Source organism: Caretta caretta, chromosome 10, assembly GCF_965140235.1.
Source record: "Caretta caretta isolate rCarCar2 chromosome 10, rCarCar1.hap1, whole genome shotgun sequence".
Classification (NCBI taxonomy): domain Eukaryota; kingdom Metazoa; phylum Chordata; order Testudines; family Cheloniidae; genus Caretta; species Caretta caretta.
Window position 1 is genome coordinate 35473956 of NC_134215.1, and position 17966 is coordinate 35491921.

At 43.4% G+C, this 17966-nt stretch overlaps 1 protein-coding gene across 6 annotated transcripts in view; it reads left to right on the forward strand.

Annotated features, from left to right (window-relative positions):
* The window catches only part of RAB11FIP3 (RAB11 family interacting protein 3), a 180280-nt gene that overhangs the window by 118556 nt on the left and 43758 nt on the right, over positions 1-17966 (forward strand). The window contains exon 1 of one of the 6 annotated variants that reach the window (XM_048866371.2): positions 2794-2977. The exons of 4 other annotated variants lie outside the window; for them this stretch is intronic. In XM_048866371.2, the coding sequence (XP_048722328.1) occupies positions 2921-2977 (57 nt within the window). In that variant the 5' untranslated portion in view covers positions 2794-2920. Of the gene's footprint in view, positions 1-2793; positions 2978-3753; positions 3854-17966 lie in introns of those variants that run through there. One more of the 6 variants, XM_048866373.2, reaches the window with a different exon arrangement.

Below are 17966 nucleotides of genomic sequence, written 5' to 3' on the forward strand. Positions count from 1 at the left end.
ATGGAATTATTATCTTCAACTCTGAATACAATGGATGGGAAACTAGAAAAGCTGGGACCCAGTGCACCACCTCGAACAAACCAATGACGCTGGGAGTAGTTAGCATCAACAAGGCTGCAACTCTGGGTGGGTCAAGCATCTTGTTTAAGGGAGTGGCCACTTCAACAGAGGTTGGACCTTCAAGAGCTGATGGCATTTTTGATGAGCAAAGCAGTGGTAGTGGATGCAAAAGGCAGAATCATTTCTGGTGGCAGCTGAGTTAGAGGAAAAACTCGGGATTTCCCTGTCACTTCAGAGAGAGCACTGAGAGTGCCAGGAGTAAAAATGTCATAGAAGGGATCTCATCATCCCTCCCATTTCCAGCAAAGCTCTGGGTAACCCACGACTGAGATTTTTTTTTGTTCTTGGGTAGAGCCTTTGTGAAGAGGTTCCTAGAAGAAGGTCCAGGAGGTGAATAAACATATGAAGAGAGTCCAGTAGAGAATTCTATTTCTGTACGAGGGTGAATGCCATTGTGACAATTGGAGATGTTTTTTATAAATAAATGTAACCCCGAATGTGTGAAAACTGGGTAAGCTTCACTTTGGATGGAAGGAGGAACATTTAGACACAATAAATCCCGCATCTTGGCAGGTGGTGACCCTTGTGGTCACTTCTAAACCTAGGTTCTATGATTTAGTTTAAACACTTCCCTTTTGGTGCTTGCTTATTAGAGTGGAGTGTGTGTGTGTTTGTTCTCCGAGGGCCAAAATCAAATCTGGCCATGAATGTTTTTGAATGTGGCTGCTCTGAAGACCTTGCACATTAGAGAAATTTTCAAAGGCACAAAGGGCAGCGAGGCACCAGTCTGCAGATTTTTGAAAAGGTGTCTTTGTAGTTCTCTCCACTGTGTTCCTGTTTGTGTGGGGGAGTTCTTTAGGAAGAATTATGGCTTGTAGGTTGTTCTTATCCATGTCAACCAAGCTTTCATTCACCTCACCTCTGGCGATACAAACAATCTGTTCTTCAGTATTAAAGATATTAAAAATAAATGGATGTGTGCTACCAGAGGCATGGAGCACTTGTGTGATTAAGAAGGCTAAATACTATTTCTGTCATTATTAGTATTGACCATTGTGGTGTGCCAAGCACTGTATGGAGGGGGTGTGGTTCTCCCATCCTCAAGTTGCTCACAATTTAATGTAAAAGAACACTTACACATGTAGCTTTTAAAAATTACAATGTGTTCCTTTGAAATATACCTAACACCTTCCCTCCTGAAGTCCTGATGACAAATAGCTGCAGAATACCATAGCCCTCAGCATGGAGGGGTACGGCAGTGGGTTCATTTGAAGCCAGAAAGCCAAGGGAAACGTCAAGAGATGGTTTAAAAAGAGGAACTTCAAGTTTGGGAATTCTGCACCCTCAAACCTTATATTTTCAGAGAGATCCTGATCTGAGATCAAGGGGCCTTAACGTGTTTCAATAATGAGGGCTCTAGAAAACCTGGAGAAACAGTACCTAAGCACTTCCCATGTAGCATAATTGTCAGAGAGAAGTTCCTAATGAGCTTTGTTGCGTCTTGTGCTGCCCTTCCTTGTTAGGAGGGTATAAAGAAAAATTTCAATAGAGGGGAATTTTTTTGTTTTAACTCTTTAAAAAATTATTAGGTGTCACAGGTGATGTAAGAAACATCCCTTCTATCTGTCGCTTTCCCTTGCAGCATGGGGCCCGGGTTACTTGGCTGGTTTAAACTAGAGTAAATGGTGGATTCTCTAACTTGAGGTCTTTAAATCATGCTTTGAGGACTTCAGTAACTCAGCCAGAGGTTAGGGGTCTATTACATGAGTGAATGGGTGAGGTTCTGGATCCTGCAATGTGCAGAAGGTCAGATTAGATGATCATGATGTTCCCTGACCATCTGAGAAGACCATCTAGAGAAATGAGAAATAAGTCATGTCATTAGGGCTGCATAAACCCATTTACTTTTGTTTGTCATGACATTTTGGTTCTTTATTAACAGCTTATGGTAATTATCAACCCAAAAAAATGAACTTTTGCCAAAAGTTACACACTTCATAATGACAGGTTTCAGAGTAGCAGCCATGTTAGTCTGTATTCGCAAAAAGAAAAGGAGTACTTGTGGCACCTTAGAGGCTAACCAATTTATTTGAGCATAAGCTTTCGTGAGCTACAGCTCGCTTGATGAAGTGAGCTGTAGCTCACGAAAGCTTATGCTCAAATAAATTGGTTAGTCTCTAAGGTGCCACAAGTACTCCTTTTCTACAAGCCTCATTCCCCTTATTATTTATAGGCCTAGGAAAGGTATTTGTGTCTAATTTTTTTTTTCAGTTCTGTGTCCTTTATAGCAAAGTAATATTCCTAGTCGCGTGTGTGTGTGTGTGTGTGTGTGTGAGAGAGAGAGAGAAGTAGTCTGGGAATGGATGTGCCCCAGATCAATTGTAGAGTGCTTTAAACAGTGAGTGAGGCAGATGTGCTCTTCCTTTCAATACAAAAACAAAATCTCAATATGGAATGTCATGTGCTGGGAAGAAAGAGAAATTGTGCGCACCTTGAATCAAGTCTTTGTTTAGTGGCTTTTTTTTAAGTGGGAAGGAAGGGAATAATTTTTGAAAGTCACATGAATCTGTAAAATGGCAGGGAAAAATGCATTAGCTCACACATTTGTTATCAGAGAGGTTGGTAGGTCAAGAACAAAAGGAACTCTGTTTAGAGACCTGAGGTTAGTCTGTTAAAACCAGCACAAATACTTCCTGAACTTTGCTTCCCTCCTCCCTGTCAGAAATAGCTGGGAGTTAACAATGTGTAGCTGGAGGTGAATTTTCCTTTAGAGAGGCAGCGATATGTGCTCACCTGAGGGCCCAGCATTTAACTCAAAGGAGGAACTAACCAAATTGCAAAACTGGAAAGACAGAAAGCCATGTTAGTTCACGGAGATCAAAATTTCAATCCAATCTGGAACGCCACAGTGCTACAGGTAAGAAGTTTAATGACACTGCAATGAAGAGAAGTTCAGTCTTTACCCTGCTGCGAGTTCTGATTGATTTTCATCAAATCCACTGGAATATCTAATTTTGTTAGAAAGTATCTCTTCTCCCTGCCATCCATGGTGCTCTGTGTGCATGTGTGTCTGCAGATTTTCGAAAGGTGTCTGTAGTTGTCTCCACTGCGTTCCTGTTTATGGTGGGGGAGTTCTTTCAGGAAGAATTATGGCTTGCTGGTTGTTCTGCAGCACTGAAGACAGGTTCTGTGAGATATTGGTAATTGCTCTTAGGAGAGTCCTTTGTTTAAATATTCACTGGATAAATATGGTACGAATCCTGCCTAACTTAAAACACTTCTGTATATGTCCGTAATGAAGTCCGGTTTAAAAAGCTAGAATATATGAACTTTTGAAAAGTGTTGTAACTTGTAAAGGCTGTACCCTGCAAGGTGGGTAATTGTCAACATCCCAGGTGGAGAATTGCAGGTTCCTACAAAAAACTGGATGTTGCCCAAATACATAGAAACAATCAGGTATTACCACACCTGAGAGCTCAGAGTCCTACAGGTGGTGACCAGCTGTACGGAAATGCTAAACGATTTAATAGTTTTCTGTCTCAAAGCATATATTTGCATATTGGCACTGGAAGATCATACCACATGCAAACTGTTTTTCAGGTGTTCTCTTTTTTAACAGGGTCATAGTTTTGAAAGTTGTTTAATTTTTAGCAGCACTGGTTAGTGTTACGCTGTAGAGCACCATTCACCTGTTGTGGACAAGCAAGCTGTGGTGGTAGAGAACTCACAGCCGGCGTAAGGAGATATCTAGGGGTCCCTCCAAAGCCATTTGATTTGGATCCTCTGCTGCCAGGTCAGTGATTGTGTGTCACCTTCCCTGACCTGCTGTGCTATACCTGATGGGAAGGGAACGAGCACAGGAGAACAAGTGTTGAGTTCAGAACAGGCTGTTGGTCTGCACCAGGCATTGTGGCACTGGAGCCTGCGTAGCTGGCTTCGGATTCACCCAGCGTTGTCTGAAACACCCCTGAAGCCTTGATTCCACTATTAAGGTATCATAGGTAGTGTGCAGAGAGAGGAAATGGATGTTTGGTTCCTCAATACAAAGAGAATGTTTGTGGTGTTGTCGCTTCTGCTTGACTCTGTCTTTTGGTTTTGGTTTTGCTATGGAGGTTTTTGTACAGTTGGTGGGCCTTCACTCCAGAAAGAAGTGTCTTCTCTGTTTGTGCCACCTAACTAAATGGGCTTTGTTGGTTCTTCTTGTTAGCCAGCAATGGAGATCCATCAGAATGGAGATCGGTATGAAACTGGAAATACCCTTGGCAGGTATTTTGTGTGACTGTACAGCTAGCAAAGGGACGGCTGATCTCAAATGGCCTCCCATTGTTTTCACTGTGTAATCAATACAGGCATTAATCTAAAAATACGCAGTTTACTAGGAAAACAAAGATTTTCATAGTTCCTAGTTTCTGTGGTCAGGGACAATAGCATTTCAAGTCTGGATTTTAAAATACATAAGAACGGCCATACTGGGTCAGACCAAAGGTCCATCTAGCCCAGTATCCTGTCTCCTGACAGTGGCCAATGCCAAGTGCTCCAAAGGGAATAAACAGAACAGGTAATGGTCAAGTGAGCCATCCCTGGTTACCCAATACAGATAGCTTTTTATTGAGTTCCCAAATTTTTCGGGGGTGGGGCAGGAATGACTGCACAGTAATAAAATGGCACTTGCTGGGAATATGTTTCCTCTGATTACTGCTGTTAATAACATTAGTGCTATTTTACACTACTGTACCTCCTGCTATGTGAAGAACTTAAAATGCTTTACAGGCATCAGTGAATTTACATTTTCAACAAAAACATTCTCTCCATTTTACAGATGGGGAAAGTAAAGCACAGAAAGAGCAAATGACTAACCCCAGGTCACACAGGAAGTACATGGCAGATATGAAAATAGCACCCAGGCTCATGACTTAACCATAAGCGATCTTTCCTCCTGCATTAGACCAGTCTAGCAGATTTTGCTATAGACCATTTTACTTGGTTTTGGTTTTCTGAGGTGGGGTTTCTTCCTTCACCCCACTCTTTGCCCTGTCTTTTATCCATTGCAGAATGCGACTATGTAGTATGGCCTAAAACAGAGGTTAGCAACCTTCAGCACATGGTCGATCAGGGTAATCCGCTGGCAGGCTGCAAGACATTTTGTTTACATTGACTGTCCACAGGCACGGCCCCCCGAAACTCCCAGTGGTCATGGTTCGCCGTTCCCGGCCAATGGGAGTTGTGGGAAGTGGTAGCCAGCACGTCCCTGTGGCCCGCACCACTTCCCGCAGCTCCCATTGGCTGGGAATGGCAAACCACGGCCACTGGGAGCTGCAGGGGGGCCGTGTCTGTGGACGGTCAACGTTAACAAAATGTCTCACAGCCTGCCAGCAGATTACGTTGATGGGCCACGTGCCGAAGGTTGCCGACCCCTGGCCTAGAATTTTTGCAGTAGGTAAAACTCACTCGCTCTGAATCTTGGGGTACACCCAGCTGTCTTCCAGTTACGCTCTTCTCTTGACTGATGGACACAATTTTGGGAGCGCAGATCTGCACAGTAATCTATCCCTCCCCACCCCACCCGAAAAAAGAAACCAAACAAGAGATCTGCAAGCTTCCAGAGGCTGTGTGGCATTCCAAGGGGTAGACATAGCAGAGTTTTATTTTTTTCATTGGATTAGGGTTCCTTCCCACATCACTGGGCCACACCTGTGTGAATGTGTGATCTTTCTGGCATGAGAAATACAAATTGCTCTTCTCCAGGATATGAATTAGTTGGGGGCTTTGCAACAGCTTGAGTACACTTGGGTACATTATCTAGAACTACAGAATAGAAGACAGTTTTTAAAATAAGGATTCTTTGTACTTCATGGCATTAAAGGTACTTTCCAAACATTACCTAATCCTCACCATATGTCCATACCCTTTTGGATTATAGGCTAAAGCCCAGTTTTTAAAAGTTCTCCTCTGATTTTTGGGTACCTCAGTATTTCAGTGCCCAGGCTGAGATGGCTAGGACCCAATTATTTTCAGAAGTAATGAGGACTTGCAGCTCCCCTTGACTTTAGAGTTTTAGGTGCTCAGCACCTCTGAAAACTAGGCCATAAATGTCACAAGTTGAGCATGCAAAACTTGAGACTACTTTTTGAAAACTTTTGTCCCTTTGTGTTACCTCTGGCAAGTCACAATGTGTCAGCAGAGATGGAATAAGAATTCTGGTGTTCTTGTGTCTGTGCTCAGTCCACCCAAGGATGCTGCCTCCATAAATAAAATACATGTTCTGAATACAGGTCAGTGGGAAACCTTTGTACTCTCCCTTCCAAATTCAAATATCAATCCAATTTTGGAATCTTTTTTCTTTCCACTGGATCCATTGGGTCACCTCCCACCACCATTTAGAGTAACTCGTAGAGTTGGATTTTCAGGGGGTTTCCTCTTCCCTTGATGTGAATATGTAACTACTAATATATTGCAGCCCATTTTTCAGTGGAACTGGTGCATGGCTGCATCTCCGCTATCTTTTTGACCCAAAACCACAAAACAAAACAGATGGAATATTTATTATCAACTTGTTCTAAAATGTCCCATTGTTTTATCCTATCTCCGTGGGTATATTACTGCATTTGTGTCACACGTTTCCTCCATTACGTCCTTCGTGCAGCAGGACACTCAATGGCCTGATTTCCAGACCCTGAAAGCCTGCGTGATGGCACTCCAGATAAGCAGAGAAATGCAGCTGTGCAGCCATTGCCGTGTACTATATGTACAGAATTCTCTACCACGAGCAGCGCTCAAACTGCAGGGACCAAAAGATTTTAAAGCCTTTGAGTAGGAGATAATTTGACCATGAAATGTGTAAACATGGCAACATGGGGAAAAGTAGAGCAGCTCTCGGATACAGACCATACAGGAATTTTAACAGCAATATATGTTGTATAATACATGTATATGTATGTAGAATACAACAGGCATGCCACAGGTTTTAAAAAAAAAAAAAGTGGCAGATAGTGGAATTAACTGCCAAAATTGTAAGGCCTTTCCTTGCCAGAGAGGACTGTCGAAAGCACCTGGGGCAGAGCTGAGGACTTTTTTTTTTCTTAACCTTTTTATAAACACTGAAGGATTTAGCAAGTAAATGATTTTAATGATCTGGATGATGGGATGAATTGCTCCCTCAGCAAATTCGCAGACGACAGTAAGCTGAGAGGAGAGGTAGATACGAGGGAGGGTAGGGATAGGGTCCAGAGTGACCTAGACAAATTGGAGGATTGGGCCAAAAGAAATCTGAGGTTCAACAAGGACAAGTGCAGGGTCCTGCACTTAGGAAGGAAGAATCTCATGCACCGCTACAGGCTGGGGACCGACTGGCTAAGCAGCAGTTCTGCAGAAAGGAACCTGGGGATTACAGTGGACGAGAAGCTGGATATGAGTCAACAGTGTGACCTTGTTGCCAAGAAGGCTAACGGCATATTGGGCTGCATTAGTAGGAGCATTGCCAGCAGATCGAGGGAAGTGATTATTCCTCTCTATTCGGCACTGGTGAGGCCACATCTGGAGTATTGCGTCCAGTTTTGGTCCCCCCACTACAGAAAGGATGTGGACAAATTAGAGAGAGTCCAGCAGAGGTCAACGAAAGTGATTAGGAGGCTGGGGCACATGACTTACGAGGAGAGGCTGAGGGAACTGGGGTTATTTAGTCTGCAGAAGAGAAGAGTGAGGGGGGATTTCATAGCAGCCTTCAACTACCTGAAGGGGGGAGTCCAAAGAAGATGGAGCTCGGCTGTTCTCAGTGGTGGTAGATGACAGAACAAGAAGCAATGGTCTCAAGTTGCAGTGAGGGAGGTCTAGATTGGATATTAGGAAACACTATTTCACTAGGAGGATGGTGAAGCACTGGAATGGGTTACCTAGGGAGGTGGTGGAATCTCCATCCTTAAAGGTTTTTAAGGCCCAGCTTGACAAAGCCTTGGCTGGGATGCTTTAGTTGGTGTTGGTCCTGCTTTGAGCAGGGGATTGGACTAGATGACTTCCTGAGGTCTCTTCCAACCCTAATATTCTATGATTCTAAAAGCCAAAGCTGAGACTCCTCCCATGAAAGGAGAAGACATACATTGTACATACAGTCCCTACCTGCCAGGGATGATGGGAGGTGGAATCATTTAATGTGTGTGACATGCTTTGAGATCCACAGATGAAAAGTGTGAGGTATTGCTACATCTAAGGACAGTGTTTGATACTTTTACATCAGGGGTCAGCAACCTTTCAGAATTGGTGTGCCGAATCTTCATTTATTTACTCTAATTTAAGGTTTCGTGTGCCAGTAATGCATTTTAATGTTTTTATAAGGTCTTCTTCTATAAGTTTATAATATATATAATAATATATAACTAAACTATTGTTATATGTAAAGTAAATAAGGTTTTTAAAATGTTTAAGAAGGTTCATTTAAAATTAAATTAAAATGCAGAGTCCCCCGGACCGGTGGCCAGGACCTGGGCAGCGTGAGTGCTACTGAAAATCAGCTCGCATGCTGCCTTTGGCACACATGCCATAGGTTGCCTACCCCTGTTTTACACAACAGATGAATTCCTTGGGAATGCAAGACTGCAGAATTCCCTTAGTGTAGGAATGGTCAAAGGTTCAGACTTTGTGCCCATTCAGTGTCTGGCCTGGATTCAGTGAGTGCCATAAAGTGCAGCTCCCAGGAGCTCCTCCTCTCCTGAAGTGGCGCAGAGAAGGCACACATCTGAGGAACAGCCGTGTGTTCCTGGCCTTCTGCACTCTTCCCTTCCCCCCCCCCCCCCCCCCCAAGGAGCAGGAGCACAGCAAAACTGGAGACTACTGCCAGAGTCTTAACAGTTGCTCAGATGCTGCTGTCAGTGGGAGCTGTTGTTCTGCAGCCTGGGACAAGGGAATACCTCCTTTTGGTCTCTGTGGAACTCCCGTGCCCATGTACTCTACTGATGCTTCGTATTAGGACTGAGTTTGTCCCAAAATATGGGGTTGTAGCAGGAAGGGAAGGCTAATACAGAGAGAACTCTTCCTATTAATGCTGTTCTGTAGCAACTGGTAGGCCTGGACTCTGATAGTGGAAGCAGAACAATACATTTGATGATTTGTATGACTACTCTCCCTTATAGCCTGTGTTGGTGGGTGCATTATTCCATCTGATCCACAGCACCACGGGTTTAACTATCCCATACTTGAAGGCATGAAAGTATATATTGCTACCACCAAGAATGCCTTTCTCATGGCCTGAAGAAAGCTTGTTTAATTGTGTAAGGCTCATTTCAAAGGAGATGCTAATTATTCATTTAGCATATTTAAGATTTTACTGCTTTTTTAAACCCTTCTTGTATTTTTTTTTAACCCTCCTTGTATTGCTTTTTAGCCCTGAAGCTTACCTACAGTAACTCAGGATGTGTTTAAGAAAGGAAATGGGAATTTCAATTAAACTTTCTTACTTGATAAAAACTTACTCAACTTTTTATTAATGTATTTTATTTACTTAAATGGAGGTAAAATATTCACAATAATCCATTTGCATTCTGTACATGGAATAAGATTACAGCGATCTCATCTACTTGTCTGTATGATCCCTTATCAAGCATTAAGAGCAGATCTTACATGCCATGTTGTATCAGGGATTTCTTTGAAAATGTGCTTACATCTTGCCTGTTAATATAAGAGCAATCTTTGTTAGAGGGAGCCCGCAAATGGTTTTATATAGTTGCTGTAGACAGCTGTTTAAATGCAGCTGTAAAAGGAACTTTGGGCTAAGTTAAAATATATCCTGGCAAAATCTTGCATTTCAACTTTGTAACAGTTTTAGTCCTTGCTTTTGGAAAGGGAGAACTAGGTATAACATATAAGCCTGTCTTCCCCGCATTTTGTCTTGAGGTTTAATATTTAATCTGTGCAGTGAAATGTAAAACACAGTCCTGCACACTGCTGCTCCTAAGGAACACTTGGATTATCAAGCAGTTGAAACGTGTGTGTGTGTAACAGGGTTCATGACCTGCCCCTCTTCCTGAGCCCCACTTGCTCTCCCCAGTAAGACTCAGAGAGGTTTCAGGGTTGTGCAACACCCGTGTCTTTATTTATGTGAAGTTGTCCCACCACCAGTGTCCATCTATATACAAGCTTTACAGGCAGAGTCAGCCTTCAGCTAGGAGGCCTCCAGCTCCCTCCTTGACTGACTTCTCCCTTGCTGCCCCCCGGCCTTCTGGCTCCCTCCCAGCCTTTATAGTCCTTGGCTTGTCAGGCCAGCAGGTGTTGCCAGTCCTCAGGGTGTGTGTGTGTGTGTGTATATATTTTTTACTTTTGAGATTACATACAAATTAGATTAAAGGAAAACATAATATATGCCCACCAAAGCAAGGTTTTGCATAATTAGGTAGAGATTACGTATCAGAGAAGGTTTGTTTCAAATATACAGAGAAGCCAGTGGCAGGAGTCTTTTGAGACTATACATCAGTGGTCCCCAAACTTTTTACCTTGCCCTCTTACCCCTGTCTCCACCTGGCCAGGAGTAGGGCCGTGGCTCTGGGAGGGGGGACACAGACAGGGGCAAGGGGATTGAGGTGGGAGCACAACCTCAGCTGGGAGCCAAGGCCAGCAGCCAGGGCCCTGGGCGTGGGGCCAGCAGCCGCGGCAGAGAGTGGATCCCTGGGTGCGGGGCCGGGAGCCAGGAGCCCGGATGTGGGGCCAGCAGCCAGGGGTGGATGGATCTCTGCACACGGGGCTGAGAGCGGAGCAAATCCTTGGGTGCGGGGCTGGTGGTCAGGGCCAAGAGCAGAGCAGAGTGGCGCTCCCTTTCTGACCCCAGGGGGCTGGTCCAGGCCCCGGCTGCGCCCCTCTACCCCCCCAGAACATTCCTCTGTGCCCCCCATAGGGGGCACATACCACAGATTGGGGACCTCTGCTATAAATAATAAAAGTAAACCATATGCATAGTGCTATATAGAACAGGAATCTAAGCATTAGTCAGAATCACTGTTAGAAAAAATTGATAGCCTTCTGTTTCTAATGCCAAGAAGTGTGTTCAGAGCTTAATCAGAACATAAATAAAAAAATCTTTCATTATATAGTAACTTCCAAAGCATACCAGAGCCTGTCACATGATGTGCAAAAATTAGGAATGTTCAGGTCTCCCTTCCTTCCATTAATGAGAGATTTAACATATAATTTCAATAAAAAGAAGCTTTTTACCTTATACATAAAGCAAATAACAGCATGGGAGATTCCTTAGGGGTAGAATTTATTTTTATATATCTGTTTTGTGTTGCATGGATATTAAAAAGTGAACATTTACAAACAGAGATTACAGTTAAAATATGTCTTAGATTGCAGGGGGACCTGATAAGTGTCTCAGATGTCAATAGTTAACGTTTGCAACTTTGTGCTAAAAAGCTGACTTTTCAACAGCAGCCAGTGTATTCAAATTGGATGTGAAGTGATGAGTGAGGTAGGGGTGTGTGTGTGTGTGTGTGTGTGTGTGTGTGTGTGTGTGAAGTTTTTCCAAACTTTTATTTAAAATATTACAAGAATATGCATAGACTTCTCCCTTTATTTCAGTAACATTCCTTCTTAGCAGGGATGTCTCTATACCTATATGATAACAAAGGCTACAAAATCATCCAGTAGGAGTAAGTCTGTTGTTTATTTTGAAGTGATTGATTGATGGTTCCCATTTCTTTTCTTAAGTGATCCCTTAGTTCTATGTGCTTTTGCTTGTCCTGTTATCATGGACATGGGGTGTTTTATTGTGTTAGCTACAGACAGATGACAGTGTCTCTAAAGTTGCAATTCCATTTCCATTATAAAGTCCTGTTTCAGTCTTCTTACCACTTTTGTCTGGAAAATTGGTTTGGCCTGAAAATTGTCATGCTTTGAAAGCAAAAGAGAGTGTCTTCTGCAAAATGTGAAGAAATTTTTATGAGACTGAGTTCCAAATCAAAATTTTGTCTTGTCTACCACTTCGACTACTTCTATTTCAAAAACATATGATTGCTCTTTCAAACTTTCCACATAGTTACATGTCCTTGAACTGTTGTAATGAAATGTTTCTTTATACTGGATCAGAAATGTTTATCCTGTGGGCAGAGTAAGATTGCCATGTTCTTAACTGTTTTATGTGTTTGGGTTTTCTAGATGATGTGATAGGCTAGTGACCGTAACTGCATTTATTTTTTTTATGAAATATTTGTTTTTAAGGATTTGGGGGGGTTAATTTTTTTACGCTTGTAATGCTGTTTTCGAGCATAGTACTTATGTGCTTTAAAACTCTTTTAAAAGACTGGGGGGCGTTATTGGGAAGTTGTCTTTCTTGAAAAAGAGATGGAGAGTTTGTTTTGGACTTCATAACCGAAAGCTGTAAATAGTATTATTGAAAGACTTTCTTTTAACCTAGTGGGAAAACACAGATAAAAATATATTCCACTGAAATTTGCAATTGGATCTATAGACAAACATTGGCAGCTGTGGACATAGTGTTGACATGCCCTCATATTGCCTGTTGGAACTTTCTCTTGTATCAGGTTTCTCATTTCCTGTGTAGCAGAGCAGTTCCAATCTGGAACAGAAGTTTGTTGGCCTCATAAACCAAGAGGCTGGCTTGTTCTAAATACTGTCACCACAAAAGAGCGCTGAGGAAGTCTGTATTATTGGAAATATTCTGTCCAACGGTGAAATGTGACCAGCTCCTGACCAACACAGCTACCACAAAAACCTCCTTTTTTTTTAAAATGGAAGTCCAGTCTGTGCTAGCAGTTGGCTTAATTTGTGTTAGCACTAAAAATTCATCCAGTTCTTCTACCATTCCTCCTTCTCGTATTTCAATAGTAGACGCAGACATAGTTGCTTTCCTATTGGTATTGTAGTAGGGGAGTGCAAATAATTCTCTCCAACGTACTGTGCTAACGTATCTCTCAGCAAACATCAGAGGCCATGCTGCAGTGAGCACTGAGCTTCTACTTTTCCCAGGGCTGACCTCCGATCTCCTCTGTCCTCATTCTACCCATACTCCTGGGGCCTCGTTAAGATTCTGCCCATCACTTATAGGAAGTAAGGTCCCAATCCAGCAATGTACTAACATACTAAAGCACGTACTTTATGCCTATGAGTATGTTTTTTAAAGTGTTTAATTTTAAGGTTAGTGAAAGCCTCTTTCCCTTGTTATCTAGCTAGTTGGCGAAGGTCTCACCACCGCTTGAGTAGCATTAAACTGGCCTACCTGATCTCATCATCTTGGTGACTTTGGCTCTGGTCCTGTAAGGATTTACATACATGCTTCACTTTGACATTAGGAGTGTGTTTTGGAGAGAATTATTGGAGAGTCAGTGGGTCTACTCACAAGCATAAAGCTGAGCACATCTTTGCTATGTGAGGCCTTAGAATCATAGAATATCAGGGTTGGAAGGGACCTCAGGAGATCATCTAGTCCAACCCCCTGCTCAGAGCAGGGCCAATCCCCAATTTTTGCCCCAGATCCCTAAATGGCCCCCTCAAGGACTGAACCCACAACCCTCCCCCCAAAAAATTCTAACCACAAGACCACTCTAGCTCAGTGTTTAAGCACTTCCTGTTTTCTTGTGGCTGCAACCTCAGTGGACCTAGCGTACAAACAGAAAGTGTATAGCTCAAATGGCGATGGGGCTAAGCGACCTGCCGACTAACGAACAAAACAATGTTTTGTTTGAATTGGTTATGATCTCATAGAGCCAATGTGTGGAAAGTAAGTGAATGGACTGAACTGATGAACTTTACCTGCTTTCACAAGGTAAAAGTCCTTCCCTTATACTCGAGACAATGGCTCTTGCATTTTAACATACCCTTTCCCTGTCTCACGCTGCTGGCATAGAGCTTTCTGTCCTTAGAGTATTGCACACTAAGTAGGTGCTTTCGTATACGTTCCTTGCAGTATAACTTAGTCTTACGTGTTATTAGAGGCGCCCAACAGTGTGAGAAACTGCGGGTGGATTCATACGTTATTCCTTACAACAAAGGCTGCACAGTTTTCAAAGGTAGAAGCTGGATTGAAAAATGTTAGTCAGCAAATGACTTTGTGTGTGTGTGTCTTAGTCACTTGCGATAAATTACCCAAGAGTTGATGCTGATTTTGCACAACAGAAAGAAATTGGAGGCCTCTGGAGGAATATATGCACACAGCAGTTAGAAAACACAAATTATATCGCACCTCACACACATTCACTTGCTAGAAAACTCTTGTGCTATAAGGGTGGGATGGAAAAGAAGCCTCGTGCTCTCCTTAACGAAGTTTCCACAGAGGTCCCCAGACATCAGTTTTCAAAATGAAGTAAGAGCTTGGTTTTGATCCTGATCTCATTTGTACCAGTGTAACTCCACAGAAATCAATCAAGTTTTTCTGGTTTAAATCTGAGTGAAGTGAAGTGAAATCAGAGTCAGGCCTACCCTCTTCTGGGAATTTTCTCAATGTATACAGAACACAGGTGGTTTTTACTAGGTCTAGATGACATGGTGGTAAAAATGTGTCCTCTCTATGCTAATATTCTCACCTTTTGCTAGCACTGAGGCTGCTGCACTGATGGTGGTAGAGCCATGGGAGACCCTGAAAAATGCTAATGTAGTTGAGGTTTATGGTGCTTGAAGTGTTGCACTGGACTCCATTTCTTCTCCCCCCCAAGACTCCATGAGATGAACAGCTCTTAGGTGACTCTTCAGAGACCATAAGTGACCATGCATGGTGCTTCTTCCAGCAGTCTACTGGACTGGATGGCGTACCTCATCCAGTGTGTTAGGGGGCTTATTCCTTCACCCACTTACTTCCCTGGTCCTTCTCGCATGAACAGAGAGCAACAATACCCGAAGTCCAAAGGTGCAAACAATTCGATGTTTATTGGGGTGAACTTCCAGTAAGCATGATTCCAGTTTCCTTCCTTAGTATTCTCCTTCCCAGCTCTGACACCAGAGAGCCTTACACCTGTGTCCCTGTTCCCATTCCTGCCCTTAGCAAAACATTATTCCAATTTCCTTACCCCCATTCCCTGTTCCCATTTCCCTCTTTAGCAAAACATGACTGCAATTTCCTTACCCCTATTCCCTGTTCCCATCTCCCCCACCCACACACCCACCCCCTCACTTCCTGATTGACTGCAGACTATATAGTAAAACTGGAGTTCGGCTTAGCTATACCTTAACCAATCATTTTTCTGAAATTTAACTAACCAATCCTAACATATTGTAACATGATTATGTAACCAATTATATCCCACCACCTTAATTAGTTTACACCCAGCAAAATTAATTATACTAATAATTAATTAATTAATTATACAGCAGACAGGAACAATCACAGAACCAGACAGAGATTATACAGACAAACAAAGTGGGAACTATAATGACAAAACAACACAAAAGTGAGGATTTCACATCCCAGTATTGATAAGTGAGTTCTTGCCAGACAGGATGCTATCAAACTAAGTTTCCTTTTACATCTTCTAGGCACTTCCCTTTCTCTGGAGGTGATAGGTACTATCAGGACAGGATTGTATTCCTAACAGCCCAATAGCACCTGATTTCAATGTGACTAGTTTGGAATGTGAGGATGTGACCGATCGGTTCCCAGTTTATGGCTGCCTCTGTTGCTTAGCCAAAGGCCTTAATCTAAGAACAGGGCCCCAGACTGTCACAGTAAGAGAAGGACCTTACACTGGCAGACAGTGATTTTGATTCTTTCTTTTATACCTCTAACTAGCCAAGTGATAAGAATACACCTAAATTCTTAAAGTACAGGTCTTTACCGACAGGCCTGAATATCTATATTCTAACACAGTATACTACAGGACCCAATAACTACTTTGTGGGCAAAACCAGACAATCACTGCTCTCAAGTGAACTCACACAGAAAAATGATAAGACAAAAACACCCTATCATCTGTGTGTGAGCATTTTTCACAGAGCAGTCGCTCCATATCTGATACCTCCATCCTCACCTTCAGGACACCTGCACAACACTTTCCAAAGATGAACAGGGGAGCTTAAATTCATAACTTTGCTAGAGGCTAACCACCATGGACTGAACAGACACTGGATTTATGGCTTATTACAACAAATCTATAACCCACTAACATCCCTCCAGCATTTTTTCTCCTTTCCCCCTTATGATTGAATAGGTATTAACTCGCCACTTCACCTTGAGTGGTCCCTTGAAATATGTGTTAACTACTTAGCGAAACAATTTGTTCCACCTTGTATTTAGTTGTGACACACAGAGTACGTTTCCCAGCCCTGATGAAGAGCTCTGTGTAGCTCAAATGGTCTCTCTCATCAACAGAAGTTGGTCCAATAAAAGATATTACCTCCCTCACCGTGTCTCTCTAGCATCCTGAGACCAACACTGCTACAATAAAACTGCATACTAGACTTCAGTCCCATGAGAAACTTAGGGCAGCTTCTCCTCTAAAGCAGATGGAAAAGCACTAAAAGCTCCTCTTCACAGTCTTTAGCCAATGACAAGGGGTTGGCTTTTACATTGCTGTTATTGCATTGGTCCACTCAAGGTATTACTTGCTTTCTATACCTCTAGTCCTCTGACCTTGCTGAAGAAAAGCAGCATCCGTTACAGAGCTGCTTTGATTCAATTGGGTAAACTTCACATAACGCAGACATTCTTGAGGTCTGTGAGAGAAATGGTCTGTGGTGGCTGGAACGCTGATCATGGCAAATGCTGCCAGCAAAAGGCCTTTGAAAGGGATTCCAGCAAAACTGTGGTTCCTGTATGTAGACTCATGGGCCTCCGACACTCTCCCTCGGTCATTCACCATGGCGGGCTCCCTGCTGCTGCACTTGAGTCTTCACAGTTCTAACTCTTGTGTGATGCCTGCCTGCTGGCCCTTTGCTGCAGAAAACCTCCCTCTGCTTCTTCCAGGCAGGGTGGAGATGAGGGAGGAAACCCCCAAATGTTACCGGTTTTCAGCAGGGTGCCCAGATGTAGGAGCCCTGGATTCAGCTTTACAAAAAAGAAGAGAAATGAGAGAGAGAGAGAATTACAATAAAATAAAAAAACCTGGCATAAGCCTTTCCTCCTTGTGGCTTCTTACCAAGCTGTGCATTCGCTAGGCCCACCACCCATTGCACTCTCACCTAAGCTCATCTCCCATAGTGGTCAAGTCTGCTGACTGCTCCTCTTGAAGCACTGGGTGAGGTTGTTTCTCATAGGTGGAAAGGTGTCACTATTCCTTCTCTTGGTCTGCTGCTCCCATGGGACACTTTAACGTAGAAAGGCAGGTCACTTAAATGTTGTTATGGGATCACCATTGTGGTTGTGTCAGAAATGAAAATGACTAGTTTCACTTCCCAAGGTGAGGGAAGTGCAGAAAGGAAACAAAATGTATGCAGTAAACTAAACTATATTCCTGCCATTTGGTCACTAGTAGTAGTAATTATTTTATTAGCATTTCAGTAGTTCACAGAGGCACCATCTAAGATTAGGGACCTCTTGGCCTAGGGCAGGGATGGGCAAACTATATGAGCCGTATCTGGCCTGTCTGACCTTTTAATCTGGCCCTCAAGCTGCCGCCAGGGAGCGGGGTCGGGGGCTTGCCCCGTTCCATGCATGCCGTGGCTCCGTGTAGCTCCTGGGAAGCAGCCGGCATTTCCCCCCTCCAGCTCCTATGTGTAGGGGCAGCCTAGGACTCCACATGCTGCATAAGCCCTGCCCCCTCAGCTCCCATTGGCCAGGAATCGTGGGCAATGGGAGCTGCGGGGGCAGTGCCTATGGACAGGACAGCACAGAGAGCTGCTTGGCCACGCCTCTGTGTAAGAGCCAGAGGAGGGATATTCTGCTGCTTCCAGGAGCTGCCTGAGGAAAGCACCGACAAAGCCTGCACCCCTGAGCCCTCCCCCTTCCTCCTGCGCTCCTGCCCCAGCCCTGATCTCCCTTC